At 37.7% G+C, this 26,239-nt stretch overlaps 1 protein-coding gene across 1 annotated transcript in view; it reads right to left on the bottom strand.

Annotated features, from left to right (window-relative positions):
* LOC149311412 (dystonin-like) overlaps positions 1-26,239 on the bottom strand; it is a 401,747-nt gene that overhangs the window by 45,581 nt on the left and 329,927 nt on the right. The window contains 15 exon segments of the mRNA XM_089531013.1: positions 4,532-4,651; positions 5,293-5,499; positions 5,733-5,888; positions 7,144-7,314; positions 9,898-10,026; positions 10,743-10,940; positions 11,809-11,964; positions 12,814-12,987; positions 16,194-16,295; positions 19,833-19,934; positions 21,428-21,550; positions 22,950-23,176; positions 23,456-23,687; positions 24,367-24,570; positions 25,968-26,186. Of these exon segments, the coding sequence (XP_089387139.1) occupies positions 4,532-4,651; positions 5,293-5,499; positions 5,733-5,888; positions 7,144-7,314; positions 9,898-10,026; positions 10,743-10,940; positions 11,809-11,964; positions 12,814-12,987; positions 16,194-16,295; positions 19,833-19,934; positions 21,428-21,550; positions 22,950-23,176; positions 23,456-23,687; positions 24,367-24,570; positions 25,968-26,186 (2,520 nt within the window).

Raw genomic sequence — 26,239 nt, 5'->3', positions numbered from 1 at the left:
CAGGGGGAAATACACAAAAGGGAGACAGCTGTGACATCATTCCTGTACTAATCTACATCGTTTAGTTTAGCTCAGTTTAGCTGATATTGTGAATGTGGATGCAATTTCTAATCCAGAAGGAATCAGCATTTCTGAAACTGAACTGCTACTTTTCATATGGATTCATAAATCTTCTGAGGAACATGCTCATGCTCAGTTTACAAATACATAATGATGCATACCATACTGAAAATATTTCAGTTCTGTGCCTCAGAATTTTTCTTTATTTTTCCTAGACTAGAACACCACCACAATACTCTTTCTTTCACTCTGTGACACATGTAACAGAAAAACATTTCAAGTTCCACCGACTTCAACAGAAGAAAGTTAAATATATGTAATTACTTTAGGGGAACTGAAAGTGCTGATTTTTTCTGGATTGTGCCACATGTGAACATTTATATGTTTGAAATGTTTGAATATTGCTGAACTGCTTTTTCTTCTTGAGAAGTCTTTTTGATAAGAGATGGAGTTACACAATAAAAATAAACATAAAACAAAACATCTGCCATACTAATTTCTCCTCCTTAATTTTTCAAGGGATATGTTATGTCCAATTACTCTCCAAAATGAGACTTACAAGAATTTTCATCCAGTTTAGTTCCAAAACAACAACTCTATCAGTGGTATGCATAAAAATTAATTGAAGTATACCAGTAATGAGGTCCATATTTCCTAAGAACTATTAATGTTCCTAAATCATTGAAGAAGGGCAAAAATGAAATGCATGAGCTAATCTTTAGTCTCACTACACTGGTTTCTAAATATAACATGGGGGCGGGACAGACAAATATTTATCTTATTTTTTGGCAATACATTAGAAATATGAACAAGTGGTCATAAAAAATAGTTTTTTCTTTTTGGCAGTGATAAACCAGCCAAAAAGTCCAAAGTCAAGTAATCCCACTTATCATACACAGTCTAGTTTATGACCTTAGTTTAAGGTATCAAAACACTGCCATTGGTCCTTACTTCATAAAAGAGAGGTTGAAATAAACATAAGGCATGAAGTAAAATAAAATATATACCATGCAAATAACTTGCTAAAGGAATTAAGATTTTCTGATGATGATTGCAATTATAAATGTATAAATGTAAAAATATACATTTATTAGATTAAAGCCCAACACAGACAGGCAGGAAAGAGTGGCTTCTGGCTGCTTCAGGGGTGGGGTGTGCAGATGACACATGCCCCTGGAGCTGCTGGAAGCTGATCCACATCCGCCTAAGCCAGCCTGAAGCTGGCCAAAAAAGAAGTGCAGAAAAAGCACTCTCTGCCAGCAGCTCATTTAGGGCTGTGGTAGTAGCCAGCTCTGGGACTGTGGCATCTGGTTGTCGTGGTCCCACACCGATCAGGGGCCAACTGGGGCTGGAGCTGTCGATCTGTTTCACCCCCAAGTTATATGGATAAATATATTCCTGTTTCAAAACTCTGACAATCCTTTGTGTGAACTGGTGCAAAATGATCTCAGGTGCCTAAATTCAAGACAAACTATTTTGAATACAATATAAGTTGTCACAACTGCACAGGACATTAGGGCTTCTCTAGATAACCAGTACACCCTTAAGGACTGTGAAGAATCCCTTTGTCAATTAAACCTTAGCATTAAGTTAAGTGTAAGACTTAAGGCAACAACTGGAGACTGTTTGTTCATGGTTTTTGTTTATATGCGTACAAAACAGCATATGAACTCAGTCCAAAGGAGGAAAAAAAAAAAAACCCTAAATGCTCAGTTGTATAGTAGCCATTCTGAAGAACTTCTAAAAATCTGTTCAGACGACAATGGTGATAGGAAAATATTTCTTTCTTGCTACGCTGCTCAGTCCATCTTGATGCCAAACAACATATTCCACATGGAAAATGTCCTGAAGGCATCAAACAGGGAAGAACTGTTTGCTCTCCAGGAAATCCAATACAGGGAGAGGCGGGATACAAATAATAATAATAATAATAATAATAATAATTATTATGATTATTATTATTAAACAGGTAGATGTTCTTTGAGCTGCCATCTTGGCAACCATACATGCACTGCTAAAGAAAGCCCATGGAAGCATTTGCCATTATATAATACCCTGTGTCTCTTGAAGAAGTTGACGCTGGCCCATAAAATAATTGCTCTGATGAAACTAGAGACAAGCAATGGGGCAGCTTAAGCCCCAGAAAGAAGCTCAAAAACCTTCCTGAGTTCTGTCTGAAATGCACTAGACCAGTGATGGTGAACCTTTTCGAGGTTGAGTGCCCAAACTGCAACCCAAAACCCACTTATTTATTGCAAAGTGCCATGTCTCTCTGGCTTTCTAGTAACAAACTTTGGCAAACACTGTGCTGGGGTGACGGCACATGTGCCCACAGAGAAGGCTCTGAGTGCCACCTCAGGCACGCGTGCCATAGGTTCGCCATCACTGTACTAGACCCTGATGGAGAGAAGGCCAACAGCTCAGTGGCAAAGCAAGTGCTTTGCATGTTGATGGCGCCAAAGTCCATTCCAGCTGGTTCCACGTGAGATTCAGAACAGCCTGAGAACAAAAGGAACTTCAGCTTGTCAGTGGGACCCCTAGGGCTGAGGCCCTCACACCACACTTTTTCTGACAAAAACAATGCTGAATGATGTCTCCTAGAAGTCTCCAGGAGAAGCAATTCACTTTTTAACTAAGTTTCTCCACTATTCAGCATAAAGGAAACTTGGTTTTCAAAGTAAGATGAAAAGGAGATAATTCCTTCCTTTTTTGACTTTTGTTTCCTCTTTTCTGGCATTTCCACAGGACCTCAGAACACTGATTTCCTGAACCCACAGACATTGCCTCCCTCCAGGTGGAGATCATATTAAAGTAGATGAATCAATAGTTTGAGACTCAGTTGAAGGCAAATTCCTACACTCTCCAAAATAGTTCATTAGTGGATAGGCTGGCAATATTAATCAAAGATAAAACGACAACTAGCTTTGAGAAGGACTGGCCAAAAGTAATAGAATTTTGAATAAAGAAATGGCATGAAACATCTACTATAAACTTTGAGAAATACTAAGAGATAAAATAAACATAGATAGATAGGTAGATAAATAAAATTTAGATATATATTAAGAAAAAACTACTGAGACTACTTGGTAATTATCTGGATTAACATAGATATCAAGATATGTATGAACGGTTGAGAAAATAATACTTGTGTATATAAATAACAAAGTATTGAACATAATAGATAAGGAAGTAGAAAGAACATTGTGAGAGAAGTAATAATTAGATGTAATTAAAAATGACATCTAAAATCCACTTTGTGATGGGAGAAGTTAGATTGAGAGAATTGTTATATGCTGTCCTTTTTTAAAAAAAAGTTTTTCTATATATATTATGTTTTATTGTTGTTTAAATTTGTTTGTTTAGTGTTTTTCAAATTAACAAGCATGATTTATAAAAATAGTTCATTAGTTTTTATCATTTGGCCAGTGAAATGTAAAACTACTTCACAGAAATATGGGGGAAGTGTTCAAAGCTAGCTGAAAGATCTTAACAGTGAATTATAATTATGTATGTTTTGACTGACTAGTTGTCGGAATTGTAAAGATAATTGCTCTAAACGCCTAAAAATTGAAACCTCATCTGAGTCAACATTGTAGAAGATACAAAAAGAAAACATTGGAGAAGCCAAAGAAACAAAGCATTAAGAAAAAGGCATTTTAAAAAGGCATCAAATGATGTGCTGTAAGTTGATCTGACAGTCAGCACACTAAGAATACTGGGCAGACACAAATAAGAGCAGCCCTTGAAGTTCAGCATGCTGGTAATTTTGCAAAGCAGATCAAGAAGGCAGTCTGTCTCTGTTCACAGTATGCTTCTTTCCCTGGGGCTATAGAGAAAAGACTCAGGTTTTAAAGGTGACTTTTCTTCTGCATGTAATCAGATTTATAGAAAGGAGTGTGACAGTGGGGAAATCTTGACAGGAAACTTCTCTCCTTTCCTATTCCTGTGTTGTTAACATATTCATTTATTTAATTCATTTCAAATTGTGAGTGGTGCTGGAGTATCATTTCACTAAGCTGATTAAGAATTTCCCAAACTACACAGCTGCCTCTCTTTTTTGAGTGACACTAATTTTTAAAGGCAAGGCACACAATTTGTAAGCACCATGAATAAAAAAGGATTGGAATCATTGAAATTCTAAAGGGTTCTATGAAGTAGGCAAGACGGCTGCAGGAAGAAAATGTCTAGTGTCATTTCTTTTTATGGATAATCTTTCTGCTTTCTATGATTCTTTATTATTATGCCTTTCCTTTTCACATGCGGTTTTACCTCTTAAGAAAACAAGACCCTGCAGAGAAACATCCTGGCTTCTATTTATTTAAAACCCAGAAAACAGCAGTATTTGAACTTGAGGATGGCAAACATTCCAACCTACTGACCACTGAATTCATCTCCTCCTGCTAATTACACAGTGCTAGGCTTCCTTGATTTGTGATTGGACAGCCTCTGCATTCCATTACTAGTAAATCACCTTATGCTGAGCGAGCTGCATCTTAATTTTGTCTGGATCATTTGCAATTTCAAGCTCTGCATCCAAAGTCTTTTCTGATTCATCTAGCCACTCCGTAAGTTTGTTCCAAGCTTCATGGAACTGTGGGGGGGAAAAACACCAAGATTTTTCACTTGCATTCACTGAAAGTTATAAATAATGCATTCAAAATACACCCAACCTTGAAAATATTAATTTTGAAATAGTAATCAAAGTAAGGCTAGGACTGGCCTAACTTAATGTTGGAAGTTATCTTTTCTTACATTCACTTTTGTGTTGCAAAATATTTTATAATAAATATCTAATTCTTCCAGATAATTCTGCAATTGACATTTACACATTATGGGACAAATATATACACCAGGAGAAAACAACTTTCTCTCCAATATGTCTTATTTTTCATTCTGAAAAAGTGAAAAGAATTCCACTTCCATCAGAAAGTGGTACACTAATGTAAGTAAAGGTGAGTCTGTAACTTGATATAACACGAGGAAATCACCAGTAAATCTCTAGATATAAGCAATGTCCTCCTGCATGTTCAGAAAATAAAGTCTGTGCCTTTAAAACAGAAGTATGTGGGGCCAGTCTAAATAAAACAGCTGTTCTGTCTCAATGCAGCCAGACTTGATACACTCAAACTCCAATTTCATTTTTTAAAAATTAAATGTATCATATAATTCATTTAAACATGGTTTGATTACAGTACAGCTACCCGAGTTGTTACAAAACATCTGCCAAGTTACCTGCTTGGCACGCTTTCTTGCATCATCCAACGCTCTTCCTCTTTCCACTAACCGCTGAACTACTTTTTCCCACCTGCTCTGGACACTGATCAGCAGATTTTTAATGAGAACAACATCCTGTTTCTGGCTGAAATATTTCAAATGTGTTCCAGTTTTGTCGAGCTCAATAATCTGGTCACGATGGGCATTCACTTCATTAGCAAAGACCTTCCAAAAGAAAGAAGTTAATATTTAAAATTTACAGTCCTCCAGCATGCAAAATATATACCAGTATATGTAGCCAATAAATTAGACGACTGTCTACTTTATTGGTCAGAGAAACGATAATATGTCGCTGAGAAGCTATAAAGTGTTACTGGCTTGCTTGTTTTAGCCATAAATACAAGCAGGCCATAAATGGAAGGAAAAAGTTATGCATCTAGTACCATTTATTTTCATACCTTGTGTTCATCAATTTGAAACAAGACAGTATCCAAGATTAGACTTGGCCGAGAAGCCACTGTCAAGGTTTGCTCAGCTTGAGTAAGCCAATTGATGAAGTCTTGCAGTGAATTGTGGAACTCCATTGCCAAACTGAGCGCTTCTTCCAATTTGACCTGCAAAAACACAACATAATTCAGCAGCAGTGGAGGTTTTTAGAGTAGTAAACCATGTTGTGGTTGAATATAATTTGGAAGAGGGCCACTGTTTAGGGGCCTCTTCCTCCCACACCCTATATTTTTTCTAGGTTAATGGCAATAGGGAGGGAGAGAGAGAGAGAGAACAGTAAGAAAAAAACAGAGGAGAGATCCTACTGGGACTAAGGAGGCAAAAGAAGATACAGATTTCTACAAATGAAAGAAGTTGTGTAGTCAGCACTAACAGGTATTCAGACAGGAACACAACAGGAACATACATGGGCTTTTGAGCATTGATTCTGCTTCACTAATGAATGAGTCACAATGCCATTTTGCCAACTAGATTGCGCATTCTGTCTTTGTAGTTTTCTACACTAGAGGGCTGATCCAGATGCAAAACGAAGGTCCTGCTAAAACATTTACTAGTTGGCAAGAATATGTGCAGAGGAGCAGCAGGTATATCTGCTCTCCTCCACCAAACAGATAATGTCTCAAATGGGAGAAAAATACTACAAATCAGGGGTCAAAACAGGCTGTCTAGTGAATTATCTGCATGGGGGGGAGGGGAGGGAAGAGATTTACTCACTCCGCAACTCTGCCAAGATTCTTACTGACCCTGTTAATGTCTGAATCATGTCCGAAACCACTGAAGGGATCCATTAATTTACATTACATGAGAAATGAGAATACAAATACTCCTTTCCCTCCAACAACAGCTTCATTTGTATATTTTATTCACTTTTGTTTTTTATGAAGACACCACATTTCAGCTGCTTTGAGGCTTAATTTAATAGTCTGACTCAGATTAAACTATTTAGCTCAGTTTAGAGTCATTTCAAAAAGACCATCCACCTCCATGGAAACCTATGGTTATGAGTAAATTGTTTTTGCCATATTATGAGATCAACTCTCAAAGGACTCAATAGAGGCCTTATCATTTTAAACTTTTAAGAACTGTTATGTTCATTTCAAGGCTGATGGGATGATGATCTCACTGGCGAGAGAGGATCCATATATTACTTGGATATTTAACCAATGCATTACACAAGAGGAGGTATTTTTATTTACAGATATTGGTCTACTGCCATCCAGTATAATGATCTACTTTTCCATGTCAAAATTGGTGTGTAACATATCCCACAATCTGGACAAATCCCTAAAGATACCAGGACTATTCTTCACTAATGACATTGACAACTGCAGAAAATTTTCCCATGTTCATACAATGACATACCTTTCTTTCACTTAGCTTTGTTTCTACTGATTCCCATTTTTCTTTAAGATTATTTATGTCTTGTTCAACATTTGTTTCAACAGACTCTGGACAGCTTGCAAGCATCTGTAAGCCCTTTTGCATCAGACATTTGTATGTTTCCTCCTTAGCTTCAAAGGCAGCATAGAGTTCCTAAACAAAGGGGAGGAGGGGAATATCCCAAATCATGAACACATGGATGTTAAATCTAAAATTTCAGCCTTTACAAATTTCACCATTTCCTATAAAAAGCAGGAAAAATAGGAACATTTAAGTCTGTCTATATAGTTATTTGAATTGAATAATAATAAGTGACTGTGCAAAGTCACTAGATGTCATGGAGAATGTGCACATCAAATATGCACTGCCTGATCAATATCAATTAATATAGAAAAAATATAATTAATCAAGTATCTAAAGCAGTCTTCTTAACATCATTTCCATGATGCTTCAGAACATTCCAGCCTGCAAATATGAAGTCAAAACTTAAATAGAGATAAACTTACATACATTGCAGTACATTTTGCCAAGAATATGAAGTGGCAATCTCAGTTAGTGGGGATAGTTCACACACAGACATGTATACAGGGCAAAAAGATATTTCTGGAAATGAGTGGGGCCAAAAGACCCATGAAACATAAGGGGAGTAACAGGCTGTGAATTACTCACTTATCAAAAAAGTTAAAAACATTCCCAAATAATAACAAAAACCCAAAAACTTTTTATAGGTTTTCTGTGTATATTATATCCATGGTGCACATTTGTATATGAAATTATTCACACTTTTCAACCTTATTTTTTTTAAGCAACTCTCAAGGTTAATGTGCATGACTGGGCTTGCACCCAAAATTGTAGGAACCCAACAACCCACTTTTTATTACCTTCATAACATCCCCCCTGCCCCAATCCACCATCACATTAAGACATTCTGCAATTTCACAGCTGCGATTTACAGACAAGAGTCAAATTCTAGGGGATAGCATGTAATACTTCCAGGTGCATGCTATTGCACACTATCTTGGTTCCCCTTCAGAAAGTCTAGCTTCCCGTAACTACCAAGGAGCTTATGTAATAAGGGACTTTTAGAAACAGTCTAGTAATAGTTCCAATTTGTCAGCTGTAAGTCTTTCAGTTACAGGCTATTTGATTGTGCCCTTAATTTTCTGGGTGAAAATATTCAGCTTGCCAAGTTCCCAGTGATTATATCACATCTAAAGGAAAGGTAAAACCACAAAGTAGAGTGTGAAGTTAAAAAGGTAAAGGTATTCCCTGTTGACAAGGTTGTCAAGTTGTGTCTGATATCCGTTACTTAGCTGAAGAGCCAGCGTTGTCAGAGACTACTCTGTGATTACACAGAAAACTGTTTACCTTCTCACCGGAGCAGTACCTATTTATCTAATTGCATTTGCATGCTTTTGAACTGCTAGGTTAGCAGAAGTTGGGATTAGTGATGTGAGCTCACCCCGTCATGTGGCACCCTCGAACGGCCAACCTGCTGATCTTGCAATCAACAGTCAGTGTCTTAACCACTTGAGCCGCTGCTCAAGTGAAGTTACTTGACACATTTTAATTTATACCTATTATATTCAGTTGTTATGTGTCATCAAATGAGACACCTCCAAGTGTAGGTAAGCTTTTCTAGGTAATATGCACCTAGACTGCGATACAAAGAAGGGTTTTGTTTTGGATATGACTTGCTTATTTATGACAACCTGAGCTTAAAAATGGCCTCTCCCAAGAAGAGGTATTTCCTCCCACATCTCAGTGTTTCCTCCTTGTGGCTCAGATGTAGGCTACAATATTGCAGTGAACATGAGTAACAGACATGCAGCTGGTTCAGAATGGCAGGTTAAGGGTGCTACCTGATGGCTCTCTACTAACAGTATAGATAAAAAAGCATGGTGTAACTATTCAATCTTTCCCTCCTTTATTCCTTTTGGAGGGGGAGGGATGGGGTAAGAAAAAGAAGAGAACAACAATGGTGGGAAAAGATGGGTTGGTTAGAAATGAAAGACATTATTTTATTGTCTATAAAATTCTGTGTTTGAGACAGGGCAACTGCACAAAAAGACCTGATTTGGAAGCACTCTTATATTCCATGAGACAGGCAACATTTAATGAGATTTTGGCTCTGAACTGAGATTTCTGCTTCATTAAGACATTGAAAAGAAAAGAAGAATACAACTGTGCTTTCTGGCACATTGAACAGAGCAGATTCTTTGTCTCTTTGTATTGGTACTGGGAGTTATGTGATGGTGAGCCAGGAAATAGTAATGGACAATGGTGAAAGTTCTGTGTTCCTTGGCTAGGTTTTTCTTTCTATTTAAAAAAGAAGAAAGTTTGCTGTCTCAAAGGTTATTGGACAAGGCAACATACTCTCTACTTTGAAGCTGTGGGTAAATTTTAAAAATTATTTAAAAATTTAAATTACAAAAGAAACTTGAATTTTTCCTAGACTTTAGTTGAATAACAGAGCCACCAAAAATAACCTTACTTTTTTCCCTCTCCCTGTAAAATAATGCTGAGGATAGCTCTGCTGTACACATGTACCATTCAATCAATTTTGTAACATAGTAATTTACTGGGGGGGGGGGGGGAGGCGGAGAGGAGAGAGAATCTTTTCATTAAATGACCTTACAGGAATTTCACTGGATAAAAATTGCAAATGTTTCACTATGAATGGCCACAAATGTTTTGTTTTCAAATTAGGACCATCTGTAATATTAAGATCCTTACCATATGGGTATTAAGCTGCTCTCTTGCAGTCTCTGGTAAACCACCAACAGGCTTTGATGCCAAAAGCTGACGTTCGGTTTCTGTCAGCCATTGTTGCAGATCTTCAACTTCACCGTGGAAACCTTGAGCCTAAATGAAACATTACCACAGGATTTCAGAACACATTTCAATGCTTTTAATTTGCTACATCAGTGAAGGGGCTGCAAAAGTTGATTGAATTAAAGCAGAATTTTAAAGAAAATGCAACTAAACCAGAGACATTCTCTAAGGTTAAATGGATAGTTGCACACATAATGAAAGGAAAACCTTTAAATATTACAAAGGATATATGACACTTAAAATAGATAGAGAAACTATATATTTGGTCCTTAGTATTACACTTTAAGGTGCAATTTCTGAGTGAAATGAGTATAATCAGAAATACAGGTCTAACAGGAAATATGGATGAAAATCACACATACAGTAAAGATGCCTGAAAGATGCTTTAGTATAATTAGGCACTGACAGAAACAAGTTGCTATACAAACAAAATGCAGAGAACCTGTAGTTCTCCAGACAGTAGTGAACTGCTATTCCCACATTGGCCAGGCTGGCAGCATGTGATGGGAATGGTGTCAGACAAGATCTGCATGGAAAAAGGTTTTCCAGCCTTGACTTAAGAATATGATATTTCACCAGGGACACAATCAAGCGAAAGTGAGTCCCATTTCTTTCAAAAGCAGGAGGCAAAATGCATCCTTAAGAGTAAGGACAATAGGACTTTCAAGAGCTTAACTTTGGCTGGAATGTGTCCAAGTCACTATATTCAATGCAATCCATTCTTCTGCTCAGTTTTTCATACACACCTGGAGCAAAGCACTGTCCAGCTGTTGTTTCCTTTTTTCTGTTTTTTCCAAGATATTTTGCCATCGTTGATTCAGAAGTTCCAGCTTGCTTTGCAGATTGCTTGCTTCTTCAACAGCACTTGATTGAATCAGATCATTTCCTGCCTTCTTAACAGTTTCCACTGTAGACTGGTGAGCTAAGACATCGTTTTGTAGCACCTGCAGTTGCAAGCATATATTTTTTAAAAAAAACACTGATTTCATTCAGGACAACTGTATGAAGCAGCCCATCCTTTCAACAAAATTATATTACATAGTATTCAGAAATAATATACATTTCAGGACTTTCCTAAGAGGGTGAACTAAAAGTATCTTGAAAATATCAACTCTTCTTATCAGTTTCAGAAGGTCTTATTCAGAAAAAGGTAAGCAGGGCTGGGTCTGGTTACTATTTGCATGGGAGAACACTAGTGAATACCAGGGACCTCAAGATAGGGCTAGGAAGGACTCCTGTCCCAGATCCAGGAAAGGTACAGCCAGCCAGAACTGATAAAACTGGGCCGGGCTACTACAACCTTTAGGAAAACAACTAAAGTTTTATTAGAGGAACAGATGCCATTTTCTTTTATTTTTTGAGGATGGTTTCCTTTAAATCAATGGCTATTGCTTGCCAACGTCCCAATATTTCTGATAATCAAAGAGGAAAATCTATTCTGTGATCCATTTCTAGCTTGGAAGATTGAACATTCAGGATGTACATGACACTGTGTTTGTTGAACCCTTTTTGTACCTGTCATTCATTTATAAAGTCAGAATATCAAGTGGCAGCTCAACCAGATGATTTTTAAAAAATAAATAAGATAGTCTGAACCCTTTCTGAATCTAAAGAAGGATCGAAACAGTAATTGTTTTGCATCAGCAGAAACAGTTGTTCCTTTGCACCAGCAACCACGGTTTCTTAAACACAAATCATTGGCCTAAGTTCTTAGAAACCATTTTTTAAGATGTACATGTTATTTCTAAATACTGCCCCAAAGGGATCCAAATACATCACAATAGTGAGCTACAGAACCATCAAATTACATACATGATGCTTGGCCAGTTCTATTTCAATAGCCTTGGGGTCACCACCCACAGGTTTTTGATCATTCAACAGGTCTTCTGTATGCGTCAGCCATGTCAGCAACTCATCCAGGGCGTGCTGGAATTGCCCCAAAGCTAACAAAGCACCTTCCAGCTTGTGCTGTAATAAAACAGAAAAATGGAAATGGAAATTCTTACATGATACTAAGCCTATCAATATGCTAACACATCTTTAGTCCAGTGAAACCTCAAATTAATGATCTGAATAAAGAGATGTCATCCAAGCATTATATGTCATACATCTGCAAGCAGTGACATTATATGGAAGTGACATTAGAAAGAACTTCCATGAAAAGCATCTATAACATCTATAACTAAGGTTGCATTGCAATTCTGTATTTTTAAGGATTATAAAGCATTCATCCTTTAATTGTTGCAGGAAGGCTAGTTTGAGAGGTGGTAACTTGCCCAAGGCAGCCTAGTTGCCATCTGGTTTAGGGGAGGTGTGGTCAATTTCTGCAGATCCAGGGGCTAGTTTTTTGCTCCTGGACCCAGCATGGACTACTAAATGAACCAGAAACTAGAAATGATCAGAATATCAAAATGTTACCATATAGTTAGCAAACTTGTAACACTCTCAGGCTCGGGTCATGGTTAAAATAAAATTAACAGAGGCAGATGATCTTCAGATATGTTGAATAATAGAATGGTAATTTCAGAATTCACATTTTAAAAAATTGTTCATGAGACTGTATAATAGGATATGGGATTGTGGTGTCATTGTGGGAAGAAGACTTGTGCTACAAGTTTGTATCAGATCCTCCCAACCAATGCTAAGGCCCATCCATTTCATAAAAAGGAATAAAACAGAATGTTCTTTATGCTTTTAGGTTATCATTAGTTGTAATCCATGGAGGTTATGCCATTAAATAACTGCATAGGCATGTTTTGGAAACACATGAGAGGACACTGCCATTTGTACAGTACAGTAATAACAATTTCTGTTTACCTGGCGGCTAACGATTTTATCCTCCAGACTTTCCCACAAAAGCTTGAGTTCAGACAAAGGATCTTGTACTGTATGCTTATCACTTTCCTCGGTCACCTTCTTCAGTAACAGCTCGGCCTGGTGATTCAGTCGTTCCATTTCTATCTGTTGCTGATAGGCTTCTTTCTTAAATTGCTGTTGAAAAACAGAAGGGAGAATATCACTCAGAAAAGAGCACTGTGCTCTCTCTTTATTACCACAGTGGCCTGTAAGTCATATAAGGTTGGATCTACACTTTCCTTGAACAGAGTTTTACTTCAGGGAGGGTCCTACTTGTGGAAGGGGTGGGGGAGACAATTTTTGCTTCCTCTTGAAGCATCTCTGTTGTTCCTGAAAATCTGTTCTGGACAATACAGAGGAATCAGTCAAAAGTGGAATCAGCCCAAAAATCATTTCACAGCTTTCCTCTCATGGAAGCCCTGAATAAAGCAAAAAGCCCTTCCACAGACAGGTTCCACTACTTTGGAGATACCTACAGTATTCTCCTTAATCAGACCATTCCTTTACTGTGGAAAAGAGGCATGGGGTATGAAGGAGAATTGGGGGGGGGCAACTCACAGGAGAGTTTTCCTCTGATGTTAATTCTGTGAGTGAAAAATAAATTCTGAAAATTTGTATACCTGCATGAACTTGGAATCCTAACAACCAAAATCATATAACAATTACTCATTATCAAGAGTCATTTCTTCAAATATCTATAAGGCATTTTTGCAGAAGACTCCCAATCCTGTTCGCATGGAGAGCCACAGATAACAGATTTCAGGTTAGAGGAGCAAGAGATCTGTTTGAACATCAGGAATTTGGCCTTTTGAAGATCCAAGGAGGGAAGTTTCTTTGAGCACACCCCCCCCCCCCCCTCTTTAATATAGTCTGTGGCCTGTTACAGACTGCCAAAATAAAGCTGCTTCGGGTCTCTTTGGAGGTATGCTGTTTAAATGATGCATGCATCCTAAGAATCTGGAAGCTGCACCAAAGCTGCACTCCAGTGCTTAGGAATGGAGTGTGGGTTTGGTGTGACCTCTGGACTCTTAGGACCCATGCATCATTTAAATAGCATACCTCCAAAGAGACCCGAAGCAGCTTTATTTTGGCAATCTGTAACAGGCCTGTAAGTTAGTGTGCACTGTTGTTGTTAACTGCCTGTGAGTCAACCTTGACTCATGGTGACCCGGTGGATGAGGCATCTCCAAGTCTTCCATTGCTCTGCTTCAGTCTTGTAGATACATGCACGTGACTTTTCTAATTCAGTCTACTCATCTGTTGTGTGATCTTTCTCTCTGCTACCCTCAACCTTTCCCAGCATTATTATCTTTTCTAATGAGTTGTGCCTTCTCATGATGGAGCTAAAATACAACTGCCTCAATTTGATCATCTTGGCTTCTAGGGGTATTTCAAGTTTGATCTGTTCAAGGACTCATTTGTTTGTCTTTTGGGCTGTCCACAATATTTTCAGCACTCATCTCCAGCACCACATCTCAAATAAGTATAATTTTTAAATTGCTTTTATCACTATCCAGCACTCATATGCATACATAGTGATGGGGAATACCATGGTTTGGATGATTCTCACTTTAGTGCTCAACTGTCTATCTTTGCTCTTAAGATCTTGTCTAGTTCCTTCATTACTGCCATTCCTATTCCTAGTCTTCTTATCTCTTGACTGTAGTCTCCATTCTGAACAATGTTTGATCTAAGGTAAGAGAAATCTTCAACTATTTCAAATTCCTCATTGTTTAAGTTGAAATTATGTAGGTCCTCTGTAGTCATTATTTTTGGGTTTTTTATATTCAGCAGCAAGCCTGACTTTGCACTTTCTTCCTTGACCTTTCTCTATAATTGTTCCAAGTTAATGATGTTTTCCGTTAATAATATAGTGTCATCTGCATATTTTAGATTGCTGATGTTCTTTCTTCCTCCTATCTTCACTCCTCCTTTTTTTAAGTCTTTGTATGATGTTTTCTATATATAAGCTGAACAAGTAGGGTGATAAAATGCAGCCTTGTTTGACCCTCTTGCCAACTGGGAACCATTCTGTTTCTCCATATTCTGTTCTAATAGTGGCCTCTTGTCCCGAGTATAGATTTCTCATCAGAATTATCAAATGTAATGGGACTCCTATGTTTCTGAGAGTGTTCCATAGCTTTTTGTAATCAATGCAGTCAAAGGCTTTGCTATAGTCTATAAAACACATGCTGCTTTTCTTTTGGAATTCCTTGGTACCCTCCATTAGCCACTGTATGTTTGCAATGTGGTCCCTGGTGCCTCTATCTTTCCTGAACCCTGCTTGCATCTCTGAGATGTTTGTCTCCCCATGTGACTGGAGTCTGTTTTGCAGAATTTTATGCATAATTATGCTTGGGTAGGAAATTAATGCTATGGTCCTCTAGTTGCTGGAGCCTGTTGCGTCTCCTCCTTTTGTGGATGGAGATGCACATTGAGTGTTTTCCGTCTGTTGGCCAGCATTTTGTTTTCCATATGTACTGGCATATTTTAGCCCCCAAACAATTTCTGAAACCTTCCAGCTTCGACCTATTAACAGCCAAACATCTTTGAAGTACAACACACAGTGATTCTACAAAATTGTAACAGAGGAGAAGAGACAAATGCAAAAACACATTTCTCTCTCTTGTTCTTTCCCAGTAGACTGCCATGATATATTGCTATCACCACACCATACCGATCTTAATGATCCTCTAACCCCTGCTTTCATTTCTAAAGTAATACTGTAACCCCAATTCCAGTGTGATGCCACTGCAGAGAGAAAGATTAAAGTATTGGTTAGTAAAAATTTCCAGTTAATTTTGATAACTTGTCTACCTCTGCTCTGCATTTACAAAAACAAAAGTGAAAGGCAGCATTTAGTCTAATCCTGTGTCCTAAAACAGGATATCCTATACCATCTCTGCTTCCTATGTAATAAACGCAATAGCATCCAGGTATTATGAACAAAATGAGTCATATTTCTCTTCCAAATTTGTTTTTAGAGTTGGCTGGGGATATTTGCTTCATGGCTCAGTGAACTGTGTTGGAAATTTCTTAAGTGATCTCTGGATATTTAAGAACGATCCATGTTATCAAAAATGACACACTTTGCAGAAACTTGCATACATTTTTAAAAGGAAGCTGAATGCCATAAAAATAACTGATGCAGTAAGGAAAAATTGACCTTTTTTTAAAAAAAAACCTCACAACTAACCTTATGGGGAAATTGATGTCATATTACTTTCAGACTTATAGTCTGTAGATTTAAAATGACATGTTTATATGGGGAAAAATTACTTTTATTACAAAGTGAATGCAAAATTATTCTGAACACAGATGAATAAATTCGCATTTCATACCTTCAGTTCTTCTGTTTGTTGTTTTACTGTTTCTAGATCTGTTCCAACAGGTGACATTGAAGCCAATTTACTGCCTGCAATATCCACCCAGTCAAATATTGCCTGTAAAATAAGAGATTAAATTAATACAGTATAATTAGGAATAAAAGCAAAGAAAATAACACTGTATTATTGGTATTGTCTATTCATAAGTAACTTGTACTGACTTTAAGGGACGTTTGAGTAGGACTGTAGTCTCAATATTTCCTACTGCATAAAATCAGAGGGATTAGTAGAAATTTAGAATCTGCACTGGTTTCTTCCTAGATAACAACATTTCATAATATTTTCTGAACAGAGGGCAAATATTTTTCTTTTGCCTGAACCTATATTTGCTGTGTCCAAACATAAGCTTATTTCACAATAAATCTGTTTAGCTAATTCTTAAAGTGTCACAACTGCTGCTTTTGTTTCAACAGACTAATATGCTATCTTTTTATCTTCAGAAGGAGGCTCACATTAAGCTCTCCAAACACTCTTCCAGTGCCATATCTATGACCCAAGGCAACTGGAAAGGTAACAGAGGTCCAAAACACAATGCAGAAATAATCCAGTTTGAGACTGCTTTAACTGCCCTGGCTCAATGCTAGGAAATGCTGGGATTTGTAGTTTTCTGAGACATTCAGCCTTCTCTGTCAGAGAGCTCTGGCACCACAATAAACTATAATCCCCAGGATTCCCTAGCAAGGAGCCATGGCAGTTAAAGCAGTATCAAACTGGATTATTTCTGTAGTGTGCTTTGGACCAGAGATGTCCAGATTTTCATTACATACATTGGTAACAAAGGCAAATTCATGCCTCAGTAATGAGCTGTGAACTATGAGGAATTAAGAATCACTTATGGCTGAGCAGTTGTGTTCACAGTTCAGCTCCTGCATGTATTCTGCTTGGCAGCAGGTATTTCATTTAAGAACATACAGTATATACACATGAATATCCATATATCAAAAGCACATCCCTTTCTCTTAAAAAAAAAAGTTTGCCAACTTAGTCCCAAGGGGGAAAGTGTCCCACTTCTCTCTGAAATATGCACCATCTATGCAAGGGTTGTTTGGATAGCAGCCAGTGCAGACTGGGAGATAATGCAGGACCAAGACTAAAAGGATAATGGCCTTTAGATTAAGGGTAGGACCAAAAAAAACGAATGCTGAAAATGGCAGATTCATATTGCTGGAACCTAAAATAAAATACTAAAATCACACATCCATAACTTGGACAAATTCTTAGATGGTGAAACTATGGTACAAACAACATTACCTTTTGAACACTTGCCTGGTCCAGTCAAAAAATGGTTTTTTCTTCAATCACATGCAAACTACAATGACCCCCCCCCCCATTACCATTGGATTACTGAGTAATAAAAAACCACCCCTATGTTATTAAACAGAATACTTTATTTATCTATTGCTACTTTACCAGATATATTTAGGAATTTTCATGGAAAAATGTGACAATCAGAACAGAGCAGCAAAATTTTTCTGGATTTTAAATAAACGATTTATTCTGATCATTCAAATCTAATGGGTAGGTCTTCTGCCTTTATAAATATTGTCTCTGACAGAAGTCCCCACAGAGATAAGGCAGGAACAAAGACTGACACTGGCCTCTTGGGAGGGTTGTGCAGCCTTCTGGACTGCCCTGAAAATGGATTTATTCCTACCTACAGAGAAAGGGGAGGACCAACCAGTCAAGATGTTCTGCTCCCTCTCCACAGGGAAACAAGGAATTCATTGGTATATATTTGCAAATGATCCAGTGAATACCAATCCAACAATACCAATGGATAAGATTTAACAGTAGAAAAGGTGGGATGTTGTTTACTGAAAGTAACCCAGTGTCCTAAAACCTCTAGTAGACACTAGCAATTAATAATTTGTGTTTAAATCAACAGAAGTGTGTTCAGATCAAAATGTGATTGTATAGTAAGTTTGGGTCATGGTGTATCTGGTAGATCTCAAAAGTAATATTTTCATATATTAAATACAATTTAGTACTTAAATTGCACAGCAAATTTTAAAAGGAGACAGATCCTGTTACAAACCCAGTGTACCTGAATTATAACTTTTAAATGCTTTAATAAGTGGTTAGGAAGATAGCAGCCATATAATATAAAGATACTCATTTAATAGGTATGGTTCTATTGCAGACAAATTACATGTCAACTAACATGGCATATTCTCCAGTTAAAATATATGGAAACTAATTTATAAGCCATATCAATTAAGATCTTTTAATTTTAAAGTCACCAGCTCATATTTAGGCTGAATTAAATGCATTCTGGTGACTGGACCCTTTCAACAAGACTTTCCTTCATTCACTGATGTGCAAAGCTACAGCAGATTTAATAACAAACTATGGTTTGTCATTATATGAATGTGCTGCTACACCATCATGCACTTCTCTTTTGCTTTCCTTCACTTCATGCATAAGCAGAGGACATTTTAAGCATTTGTTCTCCATTTGTAACGAACCAAACTCTTTATCCATATATGGAAAACTCTTGCTTGTGAAAACTGTAATCAGTTAACAAACTAGGATATCAAATTACAATCAGATGGATGACACAAATCTTGAAAGAAAACTTGACACTTTGCTCATGGAGTTTCCTAATGTATGGAGAAATGGGAAGGATATATGAGGCTGGCTTACCTCAGCTTGTCCATATAATGAGAAAGCATGGTTTGTCTAAACTATGGTATGCCATGACTATATATGAAGTTGTAAATAAAAGCAAATTTAATTTGTACTAGTAGGTTCTGTGTTTCACCTTAAAAAAATTCCTTTTTCATCTTACTACTTACTATGAAAAATGAGATTTGTACTGGGGTTCTGGGATTGTTCAGAAACACAATATTCTCTTTGAATTGGGCTCTCATCTAAATCAAAACACACAGACCTTTAAGAGGAGTAAACTATGCCAGGCTATCCAGTCATAGTTGTATGGGATGTCATGCAGGTTTGCCCATAAAATGTATATACATAACATTGGCTGGCTTTATTCCTAATTTACTTTCTCATATGGTTATTTAGATTTTTAACTGCTACATCCCAAGGCTTTGGTCAACCTAATACTATTTGGAAAAAAAAGCATCAATAATATCCACAGAATACAATACTTGCTAACAACTTCCTATTCTATTATGAGCAGTCCCAAATAGCAAGACTCATTAGTACTGTCAGCTTAGAATTTTGTCCAAAAACATCCCCCTGTGGGTCATCATCATACAGATTTGGTCATAAACTGGATAAATAACGTTTTTGATTACAACTTCCAGAATCTCTCACTCAGCAGTTGTACCCACAAAAGGTAATTTTCTCAAGGTCTGAATTTGGAACACCCTTAGAAACAGTTAGGATTCTGTTCGAAAATAATCTTAGAAATCAGGGAGTGTAGAAATTGAAACAGAACATTTTCTGCAGTACAGCAAGCTTTACTTATTTAGAACATTTTAAATTCTTTTGATCAACATGTAAGGGTTATAATAAATATTGTCAATACTCTCAGCAATCCTTGACTAAGTAGAGAGCTGCTCTTGTAAAAACCCTACTAAAATAATATTAAGAAACCCTTATAATTTTAAAACATTAAAAAAATCTTACCTGTAACCCATCTTGATATTGAACAGCAGCTTGCATGGCTTCCTCAAGCTTGTCAACACGTTCCTTCCATGATTTATTTAAAGCATCCCAAGCAGAATTTAGCTACATTTTAAACAGAGACCCAGTTTAGTTTAAGATTAGAAACAAATGTCTATAAACTAAGTTAAATTCTTAGATTCTTCAAGTCATTTCTGACTTTGGTGACCCTAAAGTGAACCTGTCATAGGTTTTTTGGCAAGATTTGTTCAGAGGGGGTTTCCCTTTCTCCCTCTGAGGCTGACAGAGTATGACTTGCCCAAGGTTAACCAGTGGGTTTCCATGAAGTGAGAATTCAAATCCTGGTCTCCAGAGTTGTAGCATAGCACTCAAACCATTATACCATGCTGGCTCCCATGCATGTAGAAAAAACCCAAGTTTGCTTCCTCTTAGCTTCACCTAAAAAGGCCTATGCCCAAGATAGCACAATACTATCTTAAATGTGTGTATCTTATTGTAATTTTTGAACTGTATTTTTTCACTGCTGTTAGCTGCCTGGATTCCCGGTGATTGGGTGGGATACAAATACATTATTATTATTATTATTATTATTATTATTATTATTATTATCTGTGTGTATGTATATGTATGTCTGAGAAAGGGAGGTGGTCTGGTCCACATTTTATTCTGGTCCCAGCTGCTTTTTGCTTTAGCCAGGTTGAAAAATGTTCATCACCTCTAAAAGCATGCAGCCTTAGCTACTTGTCTGAAATATCTTGGATTTCCTTCCCAAATTCTTCCTTCACAGTTTCAGAAATCTCTCTTATGTATCTGCTCCCAGCACAATGATTAAAGTGGCTTAATCCTGAGGAGATGTAGCTTTTCCCCATGATATCAGCACATTGCTAAATATATGGATTATTTCAGGTATTAGCACAACATGCTTCCAAGCTTTCTTCAAGTTCTGGAAAATATCTGGAAAATTACAGGATCAAACCAAAAAGCAAGTGGTTGTTTTTGCAGTTGACTCTTAGCAGAATCATGACCTGAAACAGATGGGCTGAAAAACCACAGAGGGGCCATGCTGGTGCTGTTCATGCTGCGGCCACGGCCACGGCAACTGCATATGCCTGGCCCCAATCCAGGCTGCCACTGTGGTCCTGAACGGGCCCCCCCAAAAGAAGCAGATTTGGTCTGGTTCTTTTTTGAAGACTCAGTGTCAGCGCAGTTTCCCGCTGCATTCAGAGCATTCATCATCTAAATGCGGTGGGAAACTATGTTATTTTGCCCGTTTTTTGGGAAGCCTTTAACTTAGGTCCAAAACACATCACAGAAATAATCTAGTTTGAGACCACTTCAACTGCCCTGGCTCAGTGCAGAATTCTGGGAACTGTAGTTTTGTGATTCATTTAGCCTTCTCTGTCAGAGCTTTGGTGCCACTATAAACTACAATTCCCAGGGTTCCCTAGCACTGAGCCAGAGCAGTTAAAGCAATCTCAAACTGGATTATTTCTGCAGTGTGTTTTGGACCTTAGGTGCCATATGTCAGTTTCCCAGCTACTTCCCTTCCAATGCTCTTTACAGGATCATAAAACGCCAAATGTTTATATGACTCATACCTCATCTATACTCTTGTTGACTAAGGGTTTGTCAGGTTCTCCACATGCTGTTATGAGTTCAGCGCCAAGGTTCACAACTGCATCTAGTTCTTCTTGTAATCCATCTATCTCTTCTTTGATAGTCTGAAAGAAGAAAAATGTCAAGCTTTGCATGTTATGACATTCAGGATTAGAAAACTAAATTATTTTGCACAAATACTATTTACTTCCTGTGGGTGTTTAATCTGTACAGAATGAAGGCTGTGAACATGCAGATCTTAGCTCAGTTATAGAAAAAAGGTCCCTCTGGCCTGATGCGAAGAGAAAACAATTAAAGAGCAGATCTCTGCTCACCTCACCGGGCAGAAGGTTGCTGTAGCAGCAAAGGCAATTTCCCCCCCTTGCCTTACATATTCATATGTTCATAGAAACCATTTTTATTTTTAGTTAGCATACACTATAGCTTACTAAAGAATGTCATAATGCTAAAGTAAATACAATCTTCATAATAACATTGAATTAAAAAGATAAATGGAAGCTGACATTTCTGAAGCATAATCATATGACAGAGAATGATTAGATTAAGGGGGTTTCTACTGTGGTTGTCTCCTCCTCCTCTTCTCATATTCATTTATATCTCACCTTTCTCCCAATAAAACACACACAAAAACATTAGTTCAAAAAATAAATATTGTTGTGTGCCTATGTCATTTCTGACTTATGGTGCATCTAAGGCAAATCAGATGATTTTTAAATTGTGAATTCTGAACGAGGAATTTTATATGTAGATTGTTTTAATATGTGTATATCTTGTTCTTTTAAAATCAAATATATGTCGTCTTAAATTGATGTGTATTTTACTTGACGTGTTTTAACTGATGTGGTGTGTCTGTTAGTTGTTCTTCCCTGCCTTGATCCTTGGGGAGAGGCAGGTAAGAAATAATAATGATAATAGGAATAGGAATAATAGTAATAAAAAACCCAAACCTAATACTGTGTTTTCTGGGCTGGAGAGTATATGACAGGTCACATAGTGGGTTTCCACAGCAGAGTGAGGAATCAAACCCCAATCTCCAGAGTTGTAGCCCAGTGCTCATAACTCTGAGAGCCTTTAGGACTGAAGGGCGGGGTATAAATAGCGTAAATAAATAAATAATACTATACCATATTTGAAGTTATTTTTACAAAGTCTATCCGTAGCGTTAAAACTGTTGAAGTATATTATACCATTCAGAGCCCACCACAGTCAATTAAAAAAAGCGATGGAATAGGAATGTTTTTATTTTTCAGTGGAAGCAGAGCAAGGGGGAGTTCCAAATCCTGGGAGCAGTCACGGAGAAGTTCCTCTCCCTTCTCCCCATCACAAGAGTCTGAGAAACCAATGGGACAGAGAGAAGGGTCTCTCTTGAACCTGTTAGAGGCTTGGCAGACTCATAAAGTGGGATGTGGTTCTTCAAACAGTCTGGACCTGAGCCATATAGGGCTTTGTATGTCAATTTATAAGAAGTGTTCAAGAACAGTCCAAGAACAGTTATTCACTTACCTCTGCTGCTTCCTGCTGTTGTTTAACCACTGAAGGATCAATCCCAGCTCCTTCTAGTTCTCTGATAAAATCCTGAGTGTCTTTAATAGTCGCTACAAGTGCCATGTGATCACACCAGAACTTCTCTGCTAATTCCATGGCATCAAGCAGTTTGGCTTCCCTTTCCTCAGCTAGGGTATGGATGTCTTCCCAGACAAAGACCATTTGATCCAGTTTATCTTGAACCACTGGGCAGCAAAATATAACAGACAGTTACATGTGCATCAAAATCAAAATCTGATTCTATGGAGTCAAGGAAAGCCAATTTTAAGACACTCTAAAAGTGGCCACTGCAAATATCACACTAATAATTACTAAATGTAAATCTATCAGAATGTTTAGACAAGCTTCATGCCTCTCATCAGAAGAAGCTAACTACTGGTTGGCTTCTTTCTTTTTTCCATTATTCCATTATTTTGTTTATTGCAATCACAAAGGGGCATGTTCAGTTTGATAAACTCCATTACCTTTAGCAGAAATATCCTTATCAGCTCCTTCTGAACGTGCAATCATTTCCTCTCCACGCTGTTTGAGTGTTTCATACACAGGCTGAAGTTTTTCTAGGTCTACAGACACATTCTTATTTTCACTGATCTGTTCTTTAATCTTCTCAACCTCTGCTGAGATTGAAGGTGGCTGCCTCAGACGTTCAACGATGCGGTCCAGGCTCTCGGTGGTTGAATCTATCTTGTCATGGAACTGGAAAGATAAATTGGTGAAGGGATGGGGGGGGGGGGGCAGAACGGGTGACAGTTAAGAGCAAGATCTAAAAGAAATTGATCAAGCCAGATTTTTTAAAAAAAGTTACTGATGAAAAAGCATGCATAGTACATTTTAGATATCTTTATTTAGCAATAACAAAAAAACTTAGCATAAGCAGTTTTTTAAAAAAATATAACAGGTTGAGTTGTCATTCTCAAATGGCTACAATGTGTACAGTGAGCCCGCGCCATACACGGGCTCATTATAGGTGGCTTTCAGCTTACACTGAAGACACCCAGCAATAAAAACAATGTCACGCCCACCCGTGGTGCACATGCACAGCCTTGCGGTAAGCATAGTTCATCCTCTCTCTCTCTTTCTTTTTGTTCTAGGCCCAACATGCTGTACTACTATGCTACACAGGCTCTTTGTAGAGGATATTGTCCCAAGAAAAGTTTCATTTTAAAATGTGCAGGTTAAATTCACATGCTTTCCACAGAAATGTGTGTCCTTATACCTGGACAAATAAGAAAACCTATCAGAGTGACTTGAGTGTTGACATAGCAGGGGGTGACTTGCTTTCCTGATAAGCCCAGTATGAACCTTGAGTATATTGATGTAAGATAACAAGATTCTTCAGAGGGAGTCTAGTTGTTGTTCTCATAAATAATGTTACCTGGGTAGACTGTGAAATGGCTTCATCCAGTGTCTGTGCTCGCTTTTTGACATCTTCTTTAATCTCGCTGTAAAGGGCATCAGCTGCTACATATTTCTCTTGGATTGAAAAACCTTCCCGTGGGCTCAGTTCCAGAAGCTGAGGTCCAGTTTTGTTCATCTTATCTATGTGAGGCTTGTGCTCAGCAATCAACTCTCGTAGTTGCTATAGTAAAGCAAAGCACGTATCAGCATTTTAGCAGCATTTTGACACATTCTAGCTCTTTGAACATCCAACAGAATCAGCTGGCAAAGAAGTCTAAACAATTACCTTTTACATGTTAAGGTTCATTGGGTTTTGCCACAGGCCTAAAAGTGATTGACCTGCTTTCAGTTTTTAATAAGTGGTATATCTTTCTAGAAAACTAGAAACATTGGGACTCAGACTTTCAAAAATACAATATACTTCTGTGAATTGCATGTCATCTGAAGCACATCATTTTCTGTAAGCCTGAAAAATATTTGATGATCCTGTATATTGTATATGATCCTTTTATAGCTTCAGATGTTTGACTTGCTTGTTGGTTATTCAAGCACTAGTAAGCTATTTCTAGCTGTATTTAAATAATTTGGCAACTTTTACAATACAGTTACTTAATAAATCATTTAGAATGTTCGATCACTGGCTGAATGCTTTTTACTAGCTGTCTTATATTAATCTGCCTTCTGTATACAATTTCTAAACTCTGTTCTTTTCAGTATCTTGACTGGCTAAAACACTGATATTAACTGTAAACATTTGGAACACACATCTAAGCACTTTAACTCTTGTTTGCATCCAACTTGAAAACACAGAAAGGATAAATTATGCATGATTTGGTTATTGTTAACTATTATCATTCCCTTTCTGGTTTTGAGAAAGGCTGACACACATGCCTAACCATGACTTCATAATTATTTCTTTGGCATGAAGTTGAAGGCTTTCATGGCCATCTTCAGAGAAAGATCTGAAAGACCTGAAGATGCCAGCCACAGATGCTGGTGAAACGTCAGGAAGAAACTCTTCTAGAACATGGCCACATAGCCCGAAAAACCCACAAAAAACTATTTCTTTGGCCTCCCAAGAATAATCTCAAACCAAAGGACTGAAACAGATGGGCTGCCTTCCGGATGGATTGGGAGCATGGCATTTACACGCTGCATCATCCCAAGCTATCCAGAAGCCACCCAGAAGCCACCAGGCCAATTTCATGGGGATGGCTTCATGATGCTTTGGCAGCATGGCATTTACACACTGCATGCTGCCGGAGCATCATGAAGCCAATTTCCTGTTGCAGTGAAGGAAGCTAAGCCATCTTTTTGCCACCTGAAAAAGGAGTAGCTCTTTTCTGGTCCGTTTTCAGGCAGCTTCAAGGCAGACTGGGGATGTGGCATGTGGTTGCTGCAGCCCCAATCCAGCTTTGTCTATTTGCATCTAAGATTATGTTACAGTTTGAATTGATAACAAAAAGTAATACATTTAAGCTAGGCAGTTCTAACATTTTATTTTCATTTGAGCATTCAAACATTTAAGAGGACTTAATATCAGCTGGTTTCTTTTAATTAACATCCCTACATGCTTACCCGGTGTTCTTCTTGCTGTTGCTTTAGAGTTTCATACTCAAGAGCTGGTGCTGGAAGCTGTGAGATGACCATTCTTGTTTCAGTTAACCATGGCCAAATCTCTTCATAAGTTTCCCAGAACTGGCTAACTAGGGACTGAGCCCGTTCTAGCTGCAGGTTCCTCTTAGAGTTCATCTGACAGAGCATATCATACTTCTGCATGAGGCTTTCCAGTTTCTTCTGTTAAACAAATAACATAATTTATCAACTTAGTGAAGGTATTTATAAGATTT

This window comes from Sceloporus occidentalis, unplaced genomic scaffold (assembly GCF_023333645.1).
Source record: "Sceloporus occidentalis isolate IW3139 unplaced genomic scaffold, rSceOcc1.0.p SCAF_6, whole genome shotgun sequence".
Classification (NCBI taxonomy): Eukaryota; Metazoa; Chordata; class Lepidosauria; order Squamata; family Phrynosomatidae; genus Sceloporus; species Sceloporus occidentalis.
The sequence above is the reverse complement of the archived record's forward strand: the minus strand, read 5'-3'. Positions and strand labels throughout refer to the sequence as shown.